This window comes from Cynocephalus volans, chromosome 2, assembly GCF_027409185.1.
Source record: "Cynocephalus volans isolate mCynVol1 chromosome 2, mCynVol1.pri, whole genome shotgun sequence".
NCBI classification, from domain to species: domain Eukaryota; kingdom Metazoa; phylum Chordata; class Mammalia; order Dermoptera; family Cynocephalidae; genus Cynocephalus; species Cynocephalus volans.
Genome location: NC_084461.1, coordinates 82625344 through 82641068, shown reverse-complemented (window position 1 = coordinate 82641068; position 15725 = coordinate 82625344). Strand labels below are relative to the sequence as shown.

General features: G+C 38.0%; 1 protein-coding gene across 2 annotated transcripts in view; it reads right to left on the bottom strand.

Moving 5' to 3' along the window:
- RHOBTB3 (Rho related BTB domain containing 3) overlaps positions 1–15725 on the bottom strand; it is a 57595-nt gene that overhangs the window by 25798 nt on the left and 16072 nt on the right. Inside the window, exons 4-7 of one of the 2 annotated variants that reach the window (XM_063086345.1) lie at positions 15313–15494; positions 12143–12254; positions 10204–10569; positions 2632–2744 (exon numbers count right to left, since the gene is read on the bottom strand). In XM_063086345.1, coding sequence (XP_062942415.1) covers positions 2632–2744; positions 10204–10569; positions 12143–12254; positions 15313–15494 — 773 coding nt within the window. The remainder of the gene's footprint in view (positions 1–2631; positions 2745–10203; positions 10570–12142; positions 12255–15312; positions 15495–15725) is intronic. The other variant, XM_063086346.1, reaches the window with a different exon arrangement.

The window sequence follows — 15725 nt, the reverse complement described above, 5'->3', positions numbered from 1 at the left end:
TGGAGCTCCAGAAACTCTCTGCCCTTGACAACACTGTGTCCTGTCACACGTGCTTGCTCAAGCAGATGGCCTCCAGAACAGCACCTCTGTCTCACCCAGGCTTTGGAGCATTGTTTCTCCTTTCTGTGGTCTTTTCACATACCCCTTGTTCCAACCCTAAAAGTAGAAGAAGGGCCAGCCACCTTTCCCTCACTCCCCACCATTTCTTTTCTTTCTTTCTTTTTTAATCTACTCTCCTTTATTTACAGTAGATAAACAAAACAAGACCGAACAACCTTTTCAGGTAGAATTACCCAAAAGATGAAGAAATAAGAAGTATTTGTAAATATGAGGATTCATCAGGACTACAATCTTGCCTACAGTCTATATTGTGTTACTATAACCCCTTATTTGGAATGATTTAGTCATGATTTTTATTGAAAGATCATATTTTATTCATATCTGATGGCTCCACCCATTTTCCCTGCTGAATCTCAGAACTTTAGCCATGGTCAGAACTCTGACCCTCTGCTTGGAGAGCTGGGAAACTTTATTCCTGAGAAATAATCAAACATACAACGTTATCCATAGTAACAATAAATAACACCTGCTCCCCACTCTGGATTAAAATACTATGGTGAGAAGTTTAAAATCTTTGGTGAGGAGGAAAAAAAAAACAATATTATTCTTTGCAAGGAAGGAAAAAACTCACTCAAGAATGGCGTCCATGAGCAAGACAGAGAGACAAAACAGGATCACACAAATCCTGGTCCTATAAAGTACATCTTCAGGTCCTGAATACAATATACCATAATAATACACATTGAAGGAATTAGGTAGGATTCAAGAGACTGCCACACACAAAGGGGAGTAAGAGCCAAAATCATCATCAAGTTGGAGAGCTAGTAGGGGCTCCAGAAATCGTCCAGTTTATTCTTCGTTTTATAGAAATCCCTGACATGTTCAAGGCCACAGGGATAGTTTGGAGCAGACTACAATTTAAATCTACATTTCCTGAGTCCCAATTCAGTGTTACATCCCTGGGTCATACTCAATGAATGAGAGAGACCCTTATCCCAGGAAAGCACAGGAAAAAGGAGTGGAAAACCCCTTCTCTCCTTCCATTCAAAGGAGGGAATTTAGTTCAATATCACAGAATCACATAGCCCCCAGCCTCCCCATCCCCAACAAGATGAATTCATTTTATTCTCCGTACTCAAAGAAATGTGTTCAGAATCAGATCCAAGGAAAGGTGCAGGTTCAGAACAAAAGGCAACACTCTGCTCTTACCATTCATATAAAGATTATGAGTTTGTATATTGAATATTATATGGGATGTATATTACATATAAATGTATGAATGTGTGTTTATGTGTGCACAAATATATACATACACACACAGAGTATGAATCTGTATAAACAGATTCCTTTGTCACTTCTGCTTTGAATTTGAAAAAAAATGAGAGGCAGAAGTTTGGAGAGAACACAGATGTATATAATATACATTTTACTTGTCCATAAACAATCTAGAAAACTAGATTAATTGTTTTAAAAAATAGAATGCTGTCATATGTGCACATTTTTACAACAAGATTATTGAGCTGAATTAGATTGCAAGAGAGCTACTGTCCTGCCATATACCTGTAAAACTGGACAGTGGCTGTATACCTGCTTCAATGTGTTACTAAGGCAAAATTCTTAATTCTATGTTACTTTGTTAAGGAAAAAAAAAAAAAAAAAGACCACTTTATTAATTAAAGAATGGTCAGGAATATTCATTAAAGCTAGTACATTTTACATTTTTAAAATATTAACTTTAAAATGTTAGTAACTTACTCTGTAAAACTGACAAAGTCATCTGTACAAAAAAGTTAAAGAAGTGATCATTTTTCTTAAATTTAATATAAACCGATACTGCTAGGCATTGCACACAACTTACCTTTTAATCTACTGTAGCCAATTTGTTTATCACAGAATCTGAATTAAGAACACACTGGCTAAATTGTGTAATGTGGTTGTCTGGAGACTTAACAACCTTCTAAAAGCCATTACGTACTCTGTACAATCTAAGTTACTAGAGTTTTAAAGTGCACAAGTGTATGGCCATATACCAAGTCTCTATTTTTATGACCTTGAACCTAATTTATAATTTTGAACCCATACTTCGTGAGAGAATCCGTAACTATACATGTGGTTAAACAGATTTCTCAGAATTCCTGAAAAAGGCACATGCAGAAACTGCCTTGCTCCCAAAAACCATTTGGGCTTAAATTGTGAAGACTGAGGAAGCATCCCCTCCAAAAAGCCTAACTGTAGCTGGACAGATTAAACAGCCCTACATTCTTGACATAGAGACGTAGTTTGTGGATTCCCTGAGCTCCAGGGGAGTGTTTCAGAAGATGGAATGCACAAATGAAGATGTTAAAGATATGACTCACACATACCTTAATTCTTACATAAATTAAAATCTAAGATACTGAGAAGTAACATGTGTTTATGTTTAAAATATTAAAATGGAAAAAATACATACTTACGTAAAACATTTATATTCATATTTTTGATTCTTCTAATTACTCTATCATATTTATCATAGTATATCAGTTATAATTCAGAGAGCATCAAAGTAAACTAATTTACAACAAATTAATTTACCTTTCCCGGTGTTTTTAAAATGCATTTAACTTTCTCAATTACATTTGAAACATCCCCAGAATCTTTCAACTTTTTCCTGATATCTTCTTCCAATTCTTCCCACTGAAAAGCACCTGTAAAAAAATGAGTTCACGTTGGATTTTTCTGTTAAAGCAGGAGGTAAGAAAAATAAATCACTTATTAGATATCAATGTTCCCCTTTTTTTAGTATTTTCCTTTACTAAATATATATCCTTATAATTACACTAAAACATTTAAATAGCTTCCACATTAAAAAAAAAATCCCTTTGCCTTCCCCTAAATTATTTCTCAGAACCTGAAGTCTTCCTCCCTGGACAGGTCCCACCCCTCTGTTAATAGGGGACCAGCTAATGCCAATAGTAATGGCCAGAATATGAGTTACCATGACAAGTGGTCCAACACCCAACTTACTTACTTGCCCTAGGTAAGAAGGTAGATGTGGTCTTTTTCAAGTTGCATTAAATCATATTAATTATGGAGAGCAGTGACTACCATCAGGTAGAGGAATATGCAGCAGAAACAGAATGCGTTCAAAAGTCCTCATGCATTGTTAGGGTCAGATTGGGATGTCCGATAGCCAGCCCTACAAAATCAATCTGAAGGGAGCTAGATAATTTCCTGATGAGCTTCATGACATGCCATTGATGCAAAATCACCTCACTTGGTCCCTTCCTTCTCTCGTCTTCACCCCAGCCCACTTCAAAGCTATCTCTTTCTAGGCCCACTCCACTTCTGTCTCCCACTCTGTCAGCCTCCCTTCCTCTGTGTCTTATAAAAGTCCTATTCCATGATCAGCAAAAGCTCACCTTTTCCCCAAGCACTCCTCTCACTTGATTGACAGCAGCCTCCTACCCAGGCTCCCTGCTTCATCATGGCCTTTTCCCCATCAGATCTATGCCATTAGTTGGTACTCATAAATTTTCAAAAGCATGAGCCTCATTGTGATATTCTAAGAGATTACCCTAATCCATTCCATGTCTTATAGAAAGTCCTAATTCCTAATAATATAATCAAAAAAGCATAGGGTGGGCAAGCATAGTTAGGGAACCCAGGTTCTAGTTCTGTCTCTGCCATTTACACGTGTGACTTTAAGCAAGTCACTTCTCTTCTCTGGGTAATATGAGATCCTTTTCTATCTGTTCCCAATCTACTCTCTCTGCTGTTTCCCCTCCTGTGTCCAGCACTTTGTGACATCTTCATGGATACTGGGGAATGAGGAGGGTACACAATAAACATTTATTGAACCAAGAAGATCAGGCAATTGCAGCCAGCCAGGACCAACTGCAACCAAAGCCAAAAGGGAGAGTCAGGCTGCTAACCCAGCGGCTCTCAGGGCTCTTTACAGCTGAGCCCCGCAGCACTTGACATTCCTGTGCATCCTTTCAACTTCCCCTCACCTGGCCTGCATGATTACTGTAGTGTGCCCTGGGGAGGGGGCCCTGATATGTAGCATTGGCCATTTTTGTGGTGTAAATACTCCCACCGTGGGCAAATTCACCCTACCAACATGACATCATAGAACACCCAATTAGGAATGAGACACATAATTGGGCTCAAGCCCAGCCAGCTGGCTCCCCTTCCTCCTCAAACTCCCAAAGGTATGTGGTCCAGAAGAACTCTATGCTTTTACTTCTCTTCTTCTTGCATTAATGATTTTTAACCATGGGGACTCATACTCTTTTCACAACCTGGTGGATTCTATGGATCATCTCTCCAGAAAATTTCACATGCACACGCAGACACTAAAGCCTATACAGAAATGCCAAGAGTACAACTACTTAGAAGCCAGTGGACCCCAGATCAAGAAAATTTACTGTGTCAGTGATTCTCAACATTAGCCGTTTGTTACATATACCCAGAGATCTTTATAAAATACTATCAGAGGAGTTCTTATCCCAGGCCAACTATATTAGAATCTCTGAGACTAGGGCCTCTGACTTAGTACATTTTAAAAGCTCCCTCAGTGACTCAAATGCGCATTGAGTGCCGACAGTGACCACTGCTCTTCCTTTAGAAATTTCATCCACTGGGTTAGGGTACGCAGCACCTACACTAAGAGTGTAGGTATCTCTTACTGTGTACACACACGCATACTGTATCTGTGTCCTCCTTTAGTAGAATTATATATAAGTAAAAGTTAAATTAATATAAATAAAATTATATTAACTAAAGAACACCTACACAGTAAATCCATTCAGAATATTATCTGTAAGCAAACATGCATCAAATAATCTAAACATATGGGATTAGTAGCAGGTAAATCCCCACAGGCCACCGATCTGTTCGATAACAGACACACTAAGAACCAATAATTAAAAATGAAAGTAAGACTAATTCTTATGAGCACACTGATGATTGGGCTGTTTTCATAATTAGAAATGCTAATCAAATCATCTTTGATACGTTTAGGTCCTAACAGCAATAATCCTTGGGCTGGAATTTAACATGAGATCTACCCTCTTAAATGCTTAAGTGTATAATACAGTATTGTTTACAATAGGCATAATTTCATACAGCAGATCTCTAGAACTTACTCATCTTGCATTATTGACTAGAATTTTTTTTAGTTAACTTCTCAAAGCATTTATTTAATTTACTTAGACTCTTAGAGAGCATGGTATACTCATGTATAGTAGGCTGTGTTTTTATGCATGCAGAAAAGAACATGCTACAGAATAATTCCAAGAACTGGAGAATACTATGCAAACTAAAGATGAAAGCTCGTTTCCACATATTCATCTACTCTGGCAGCATTCCAGTAAGTGACATGAAATTCTTATGGCCATCTGTGGCAGGTAGAGTGCAAGGCTAAATTCTTGAGGCTCTTACAAAGAATTCAATTCCTAAACATCTGAGATCATGTGACTCAGGAATTTGCAAGCATAAGACTATATCAAGTATTATAAGAATGCTACAATTGTGTGCCATTTAAGGATTACTCCCTGAAGACCAGGAAACTACCAGGCTCGCCTTTTAGATTTCTCCTTTAGGATTAGTCATCAAGTACTCACATATTGATAATGCAGTGTTCGCTGTAATCCAACAGAAAATTAACATGTACAACACAGATGTACCTTGACTGTGTCTATTTACTAAAAAAATTTGAATAGGAAAATAAACTGAAGACTTATATAGAGGTGTGAAATGCTACCTGGACTATTAAACAGGTCCCTCCTAAACATAGGACTAAATGTGCATGGTGACACAATATAATCAAAATTTCAAATTCCTAAAGGTACAAAAAAAGTATGTTATTTGAAAAGACTTAAGACATTCTTTGTAATTTGGCTCATTTAAAAAAAGGGACAGGAGAAGGTTTCCTATGCTGTTTTAGCCTATGTTTGTTTGCACAAGGCAAATGTTCCAGAGCAGACCATGTCCTGGAGTTCTATCTCCATGACCAACCCACCTGTCTTCAACGTTCCCTGATGTAACCCGTGGGGACGTTACAGGGCATCTATGAGGAAACCACTACACAACTGTGTCTTAAAACTTGTGTTTTGTTCAAAGGTTAAAATGTTCAAAAGAAAAACAAAAACCAAAAAAACCCCTCAAGCCTGGCCCCTTTATTGAAGTTTCAGAGAAAAATAATGTAGGTTTAGAATTTTTGATAGAAAATATTTCTTAAAAAACAATAAACTATTTAAAAACAAAGACTAGAGGGTAAAATAAAATATCAATAAATGTTTAGACATTTTCTTTTGATAGTGGACCCTGTGCAATTATTTTTTTTCTTAAATTTCTGTTTTTTTCAAAATTGTCTTTACTGGGCAAATACAACTTTAATGTCTTTATAAACATAAACCTAACTTTTGCCTGAGTCAAAGGTTACAATCTGTAAATAATTAAAGAATAATTAGTTGGTACCTGCAAAACCAGATATTTTCCCTTCTCTTCAACCAGTATCAGGGTCTCCCTGTGGCCTGAGGTCAATGGCCTATGCCCTGGCGGTGACATACAGAGAGCTCAGAGCACAAATGCAACAGTTAGCTTTCAGGTTAAGAAGCCAGTACTCTGACTGGGTTGAAAACCTGTAGCTCAGCAAGCTCTCCATGCCACCATGCCCCTCTGACCTCTAATCTCTACTCCCTGGGTCACGTAGTTTCCACCCAACTGCTCAGCATCCACTTTCCCCAACTTCATGGAAGCATGCACAGGGCAATGAGAGCCTCAGCTCTGCATAGCTCAGCCTTGCAGCTGACCCCATTTTGACTTTGTGCCCTAAGACTGATGACAGGGTACCTCTCCCAGGCCTCTTGGCTAAATTCCAGGCCCGAGTTTCCTGACTGTGGCTGGCACCCAGTTCTTCCAAGAGCAGGTGTTTCTGCATCAGCACCACATGGGAGACTGTAGGAAATGCAGAATCTCACGTGCACCCTGCACACACTTAATCAGAACAAGATCCCCAGGAATTTTGTATGTACTTTAGGGTCTGAAAAGCATTGCTCGAGATGACTAAGGACAAGTGACGGCACCACCCATTTTCTGAATATTGGCATGAGGTTGGTCACCAGAGTGACGGAGCCTGCCTGCTCTCTTCCATCCTCCCACCATCACTAGAGATGAGCTTTCTAAAGGCCAGTCTGATCATGCTTGAAATTCTAGAGTGGCTTCTGGGAACAGCAAAAACAGCTTCTACAAGCCTTGCCAGCCACATCTCCTGCTGGCTGTCACCTCCTACTCTATGCTCCAGCCACAGAAACTATCTGTGGTTGCTGGAAAGCAGCAGTTATCAAGGATTCTGGTTTTTATTAACATAAATTTCCCTAGTATATTAATTTCTTTTAAATATTATCAGAATGAATACATAAAAGACTCATAATAGGTCACTGCCTCCAGGGAAGGGGTCTCGGGTAAGAGGAGAACTTTTTCTTTTCTTTCCCCTCTTTTTCCATCTGCATGTATTAATTTTGCAATTAAAAAAAAGACAAAAACCACTCCCTAGAAGAGAACAAGGCAGGTTCAGTCACTAGAGATACATATAGCTATTTTACTGCTACCATATTAAAGAGGATATAACTGACTTCAGAGTGTTCATATGCCTTTGAAAGTATTCAATAGAGACTGTGGGAAACTTGCTGAATAATTCATATAATTTCAGTAGTAAAACCACTGAAAAGTCAAATATATCCTTCACAGTTCCTTAAACACGTCATTAACAATATTTTTTCTTTAAATATTTAAACATTTTAGTTTTTCAAAATTATTCCTAAATTCTAAACTGTGAGATTCTAAGTTTAAACATTAAAATATGTAGTACTAAAAGAAGTCCTTAACTAGTGTGGGTTATTCATCTGATGACACCCAGCTTTTAAAGACTACTCCTTGATTCAACAGAAACTAATGGAGAGCCTGCCATGTTGGGGGCAGGTGCTCGGTATGTGCTGTAAGGGTGCCTATTTATGCCTTCTTCAAGCCAATATTCACTGACCTATCACCACATTCCACGCATATATATATATATATATATATATATATATATATACACACACACACATATATTGTCCACATAAATCTGCATGCTGCTACTGTAGTTACTTTTCAAAACCATAATTTAAATTTTAACTTATAAAATTATTTAACCACAACCCAAATGAAAAAAGTAATATCTTATTTTTAAAACCAACCATTTAAATGAAGGCTACCCAAATTTTTCTTACCTATATGAAGTAATGTTTGTTTTATTTGCAAACCTTTTTAGAAACTTCTTATCTGTTCCCATTTTTTTTTCCTTTTCATTTCTTTCTTTCTTTCTTTTTTTTTTTTTTGGCAGCTTGCCAGTGTGGAGATTTCTGAACCTTTGACCTTGGTGTTATAACACTGCACTCTGACCAACTGAGCTAATTGGCCAGGCTTTGTTCCCAATTCTAAAGTCCAAAAACAGATTATAAATGTTTCTCCAGACACATTCCAAAAAATGAGTCACCTTATTTTAATATTTCATCAGTACATGATTCCAAGTAGAAAAAGAAAATTAAAGTCCTCAGAAAACTTATATTTAGATGCTTACTTTAATAATCATTTTACATCCATTCTTTTCTATTCTTACATGGGACACTTATGAGACCTTTGATTCGTCTGCTAAAATGAATCAGACAAAAATTCTATTCTTTAGAATGTAGCTGCTACTGAGGTTTTAAAAGGACAAGAAGAAAATATTTGATAAGCTGAATCTCAAAAAGATAAGAGGATAGCAAGGGAAAAAAAATGAAGTCTAAGTCAATCATAGCCAAAGTTGATAGATCTCAGCCTGAACTAACTTTAGACACTGATATCCAGTTCCTAAACTGAATGCAATTCCTCTCCTTGATTCCCTCCAAAATCTAAAAGTCAAACCAAAGAGTGAATAGCTAAGTTTTAAGGTACAGATACTTGATTTCATATACCCTTGGAAAATTTTCTTTCTTTACACTGGACAATAAATTCTCGTATTTCATATTTTGGATTTTTTAAAAATTAAAGTATTAACATACCTGCTCGGTAGAAGATTACTGTTTTTACAAGTAGCTTTAAAACCAAGGCAAGTACAGTAACCACAGGACAAGATGCTCAACATCATTGATCAATGGGGAAATGCAAATCAAAATTACGGTGAGACAGCTACCACCTCACACCCATTAAGATGGCTACTATAAAAAAAAATAACAGAAAATCACAAGTGTTGACGAGGATATGGAGATATTGGAACCCTTGTGCACTGTTGGTAGAAAGGCGAAATAGCACAGTTGCTGTGGAAAACACTATGGTGGTTCCTTTAAAAATTAAAAATGGAATTACCATGTGACCTAGCAATTCCACTTCTGAGTACATGCCCAAAAGAACTGAAATATCAAAAGAGATATTTATACACCCACGTTCATGGCAGCATTATTCACAATAGCTAAAATGGCAGAAGCAACCCAAGTGTCCATCAACAGATTAATGGATAAACAAAATGTGGTATATACATATAATGAAATATACTCAGCCTTAAAAAAGAAGGAAATTATGACATATGCACAACTTGGGTGAACCTTGAAGACATTATGCTAAGTGAAATAAGCCAGTCTCAGAATGACAAATACTGTATGATTCCATTTCTACGAGGCACTTAGAGTAGTCAAAATCACAGAGATAGAAAGTAGAATGGTGGTTGCTAGGGGCTGGAGGGGAAATGGGGAGTTATTGTTTAATGGGTACAGAGCTTCAGTTTTACAAGATGAAAAGAGTTATGGAGACAGAAGGTGATGATGATTGCACAACATTATGAATGTATTTAATGCTGCTGAACTGTACACTTAAAAATGGTTAAGACAGTAAATTTTACGTTATGTGTATTTTACCAAAAATTTTTTTTAAATTAGGAAAAAAAAGGCAAGTAAATTTATAAGGAAGATAGAAAGCTTGGCCCAATTCCTACATAAAAAGCAAATATTATCTCATGTATAATCTTCACCTCAGATGGTAATAAAAAGATAATGTAAAACTAACCAATACTCTTGAGGACCACAGGCATATTTCATTTCAAAAGCTTAAGAGAGTGCAAGTAATCAGAACCATGTGACAAGATACCTGAATAAATGAAGCGCAGAATGTCTGATAAACAAGAACAGAAGAGGACGTCTTTAACAATGACTCGTAATGGTGGGTTGCCTGAAGACTCCTGGCTAGCACCTGGAAATGCAGTATCTCTGTTTATAGCAAAGAGATCCTGGGTAGTTCGGATGATACTGGAATCCTGAATGTCATTGGGACTCTTCACATTGAAAAGCAGCATGAAAACATGGCTTACAGCACAGAGAACGATCTTGTGGGCTTCTACCACTTCCTTTAGATCTGGGTTGTAAAATACCACGTCCACACACTGGCAGCAGAACAGCAAGTTATTTAAGTCAGCGTTATAATGTGATGCTTCGGCCTTTAAGACAGGCATTTTTTCTGTTTCAAAAAAGAAAAAAATAATAAACTACTCTTTAGGTCTGCAGACCCAATAATTTCATTTGTACTTTAAACACAACAAAACCATATTTTTGGATAATATTAGAAATTGCAATATTTGATTATTTTTGACCTACAAAAATAGCAATTTTGTATAGCTTAACCTAACTTGTGAACATATATAGTACAAACTATAGATTCATGGATTGTAGAATTTTATAACAAACACACACAAATACTGTGTTTATATTTTATGTGCAAATGACAAACTTACTAATGACATAGGAGCAAGAAAATAACATTTCCTATTATTCGTATGTCCCAAAATAAAAATATTCCTCCAAATTTTGAACTTCAGTATTTCAGTTATCATTGTTATCATTCTTTACTTCTACCTGATAAAAAATTTGAAGTATTGAATAAGTTTTGAAGAACCCAATCTCACATCTGAAGTCCTTCCCCTCCTGGAACCAGAAGGGGAGGTGGAAGGCAAAGCTGCTGAAATTCTGCAATTTCTCAAAGTTAGGGCTCAGAGTCTGGAACTCTATTGTTTGAAAACATCTTAAGCATCTTATTTTGATCCTAAAATTAGTATTTTCTCCTCCTGGTAAAACAAATTGCTTCCTAGAACCAGCTCTTTCCACTCAGTGCACCTCCCTAAAAGTGTTGACTGAGCTCCCTAATTTCTAAAAGAAGATATAACCTTCCATTTACTAGTCTGACCACCAGCAAAGAGAGATTAGCCCTCAGTCGATTCAGAATACCCACACTCCAGGTCTTCATCGCTGACTCTACCTGAAAATGCCGTCTCATTTTTATCCAAAGCCTAGCTGAGGAAAGGGATATTTGTGAAGCATTGCTTGAAAGATACGCAATCCCCTAAATCAGTGGAATTCAAACTTCTTTAGCAATGAAAGTATTTTATTCTAAAGCAAACCCCTGTTTTAAATCTATAAAACAGAGAATAAAGTGCTGGGGCCAGGCTCTCCTTACACTCTACCCCAGTCCATCCTCCTTCCCACTGCCTGGGGCACCTTCTCAGAACCTTAAATGATAAGAACCCTCTGAAAACCTTGTGCCCCAGAGCCCAGGATCTTTCCTTAGGGCAAGTCAGCTCCAGAACAAATGTGTGTCCCAACTGTGACTTCCCGAACCCCTGGGTTAGGTCTAGTGTTAGACCCACATCTCTCTTAGCAGAAGGGTACAAGAAACAGCCTTGTGAAAGCTGAGATTGCATTTGCTGAAGGGACATTTTGAAGGCCCTGTACACTCATCTAGTGCCCACACCTGAAATTTCTTTTAGTGCTAAATGGCATGAAATGTTTTGCTTTCTCTAAGGAACTGGTATGTTTTCTCTTCTTTATCAATAAGAACTAAGAACTAGGTAGCTATCTACATTATTTACTCGGTCATTTCCCACCCATCTTCTGATCCAGAAAGTACTTAAGACCCTGGGTTTGCTGCATACAGACCATGTCCTCCCTTTAACTTTGCACACCAGGAATTTTAAAGTCAAGTGTGTATCATTTATGGTCCATTTATTGAATGTGTAGACGTTGGCTAATAAAGGCACCTGGTTGTTCAAGCTGAGGTGGTCTTATTCCATGAAACGAGTTGCTCATTTTTCTCTTCTTCATTTTTTCACTTGTCTTCTGATTTAAGGCTTGAATCATAAAATACTCCAACTAAAATATGAATCAAATTTGAATTAAAGGTCCAACAAAAGTATATATCTGACATAATTATTTGCACCCCAACTCACATTTGCCAAATGTTTTTAATGTGAGTACCATGTATATGTATGCATTAGCCAACACTTATAAACCATTTTTTTAACTTTAAAAAAATGTATATAGTGGAACAGACTGTGCCTTGTCTAAATACATATACTATTCATCTAAGAAGAAATTGTTTATTCTCTTGAATAATAAAGAAAGCAAGCACTACAACTGTGCAGCTGTCAGTAATTTTCGTAGGGAGCAACCTCCACAGTTAATACTAGTCAAAGTCCAGACAGGAACATATCAGCTAGGAAACTTCACTTATTGCTCCTGAACAAATTTCTTTGAAATCTGTCCTTTACTTAACAAATGAAAAATCTCATCCACATGCACTTAGCATAGGTCCAGGCCTTTGCCCTACCTTGCGAGGCCTGGGGCAAAAGTACAAATGGAGGCCCACCCACCACATAAATATTTAATATTAAAGATTTAAATGTTGTAAATCAAGAAAGCAAACTTTCATGTAAAAGATATTCTGTCCTCCGGCTTCGACAAATATATCATCATAAAAGCCTGCCAGGCCAGACTTAGATTTACATCCTCAAACTCATGAGAGGTTTGTGGAGCGCAGAGAGCAAGCACTGGCCCCTAACTCCTGGGCCCCAAGACCATCCCTCCTCCGTGCATCCCTTGCTCCATCCCATGCCTCAAGGGCTTTGTGCACACAAGTGTATGTCCAAGCTCTGTCCACTCTCCCCTCCCCCACTCCCCATAATTTTCACCCCTTAGCCACCTCGCAGGCCTAGGGGTGCACACAGCAATGCAGTCCTCCTTCAGGAGGACAGACCCAGAAAAGAGGGCTGCACAGGCCCAGGAAACAGACTCAGGACCAGTAGCCAGAGAATTCTGGGGTCTTAGGTTTTGGAGGACAGTCACAGCACTACCCAACAGAACTTTCGGTGTTGATGAAAATATTCTGTAATATCCATGCTGTACAATAGAGTAGCTACTAGTCCTGTGCAGCTGCAGAGCACCTGAAATGTGGCTAGCAGAAGAACTAAATTCTATTTTGGTTTCTTTTATTGCAATTAATTTAAATATAAATAGCCACCTGTGGCTAGTGGCTGCCACACTGAACAGTGCAGGTCTAGAATGAGGGGGATACCAGCTCTGGGTGGGCACATCCCCTTGTCTCCATTGACGCGTGCTCTGTGGAGAGGGGTACAACTGGAAGGAGACAAGATGGGGCTCTCTAAAGGGCAGGTGACCCTCCTGCCCAGGTCTGAAGTAGGACTGCACAGCTCTTCATCTCTGACTCCTAAACCCAAGCTTTTAATGATTCCTTTTACTCTAACATTATCATTTCCACCCATATTCTTGCAAATGCCATTATTTCATACACTCACGATCTCAACTGTACTTTACAACCGTTTCCAAAGAGATCATTCTGATGTTACTTCCACATTCTCACCAAGTCTTGAGTTAAAGAAAAGAGAAACTGCACCGTCTTTCTCCCAGTCTTGACCACATCTTCAATCCCCATCATGCCTCTAACCCTAACTGCAACATTAGGTATTAGGAAGAAAGAGAAACAAGGAGGGGAGAGAAGAGAAAGAGGAAGCTGTAAGGTGGAAAGAGTGAGCCTCAGTAATTCAGGCTCAGGATCCTGGAACGGGGAACAAGGAGACTCAAGGTCCCCAGGGAACCAGCCTCCTCCTCAACAAAGGAAACCACACCCAACCAACGAAGCCAACAAATGAAACCTCTCAACTAATAAAATCAAACCATTGTTCTCCTCCAACTCCCTCAGTATTTTAGGGAAATACATGATTCTGGGCCCAGTTAAGATTTTTTTAAAGCTACTACGACATAACGTGCTTGACAGGAAAATTAGATTTCACCTCTCTATCTTTCCACCCACTTCTTATCACTATAAATAAAATGACAAAAGTTTCTCAGAGTCATTGCTAATATCAATATTATGAGTATGTCTTCCTTAATGCTGTGTCATTAATGTTTCTTTACATTACTGGGTGAGTAATAGCCATTTATATTTGGTAGAGATCAGTACCATTTATATTTCATTCTTATTTTACCCAGTTTAGTTAACTTTAGAACAAATGAAATTTCTATGGTCATCTTTGGAAACCTCAACATTTCAACATAAATTTACATAATAAATATACTGGCATATTGGAAAAAGTATTCGACAAAGACCTAGGGAACTGATGGAGAATTCCAAAGTGTCCCTACTTTCACGTAGGGTTTTCTTTGGTTTTAACCTCTCATCGATGTTTATCAGATTTGTCTGCGGAGAGCAGTCATTTCTTGGAGCGTTGGAAAGATATCTCCAAAGTTAGTAAATTCTTAAGTGATACAACTACCCAGTATTCTCCAAAGACCTTACAGTCCTAAAATGATAGGGTAGGTGCTATGTGTTAAGATAAGATGAGCCTCCAAATGACTGCAGGACTGATAAATGCCACCACAACCAGGCAAGCAAACCCTGGCTCTCCACTGTCCAACAAGAAGCCATCTGTATATTATAAGTAATTCGCCTGAATACATTTGAGCTACAACAAGATTAGGAGGACACGAAACCCTGCCAAAGCATACATAGAGAAAGAGAAATTATTCTTTTCAACAAGCAGATGGGAGTGAAAGAGAACTTTCAGGGTCCGCTGGTTCAGCCAGGCTTGTTCAGCTGTATAAGGACCACTATTAAAACTGACATCACAGCTTTCTGTAAGTTAATATGCTTCTGATAGGCATGACAAAGACCAATAAAGTGTTACCAAGTGAAAAATTACAAAATATCATACTAGACAATACAAAATGTTTCATTTGGAGAAAAAAATAAATTTGTAATTTTACTCTGATAAAACCTTTGCTACTTACTCTCATTTTCTCAAGGTTAAGACTAATCATGCCTTTAAAACTAAAGTTCTAACTGATGTTCTTGAAAATTGCTAAAGAGCCAGCCTAACACATTACTTTATACATAACAGGAATTTCCACTTACCACTCCTCCAAAATATTTTCCTATGTAGAAGTCATCGAGGCTGTGCAGTTCAAGATAGGTAGCTCCTAGTACTTTAGCCAGTTGGATCCCTTCGGTCGTACTAACACAGCTTCCTCTATCTGAGGTACACAGCGGGCACGTACAAGGTAATTCTTCTGAGAAAATGAATTTGAAAAAAAGAGCTTTGAAAGTAAACAGAAAAAAAAAATGTACGTAGACAATCCAAACATTAAACAACAACTTAAGAGCTCAGACCAAAACCACAGTTCAAGAGCACTCAGTTCATCCACTATTCACTAGACCTTTGTATCCTATATCTGATTCAGATGAGAGTTACACCTATGGAGGGGGTCTAACCTTGGACAAGGTTGCTTCCTTCAGCAGAGAGTAAGGCTGGAGAAGGGACTCAGCTG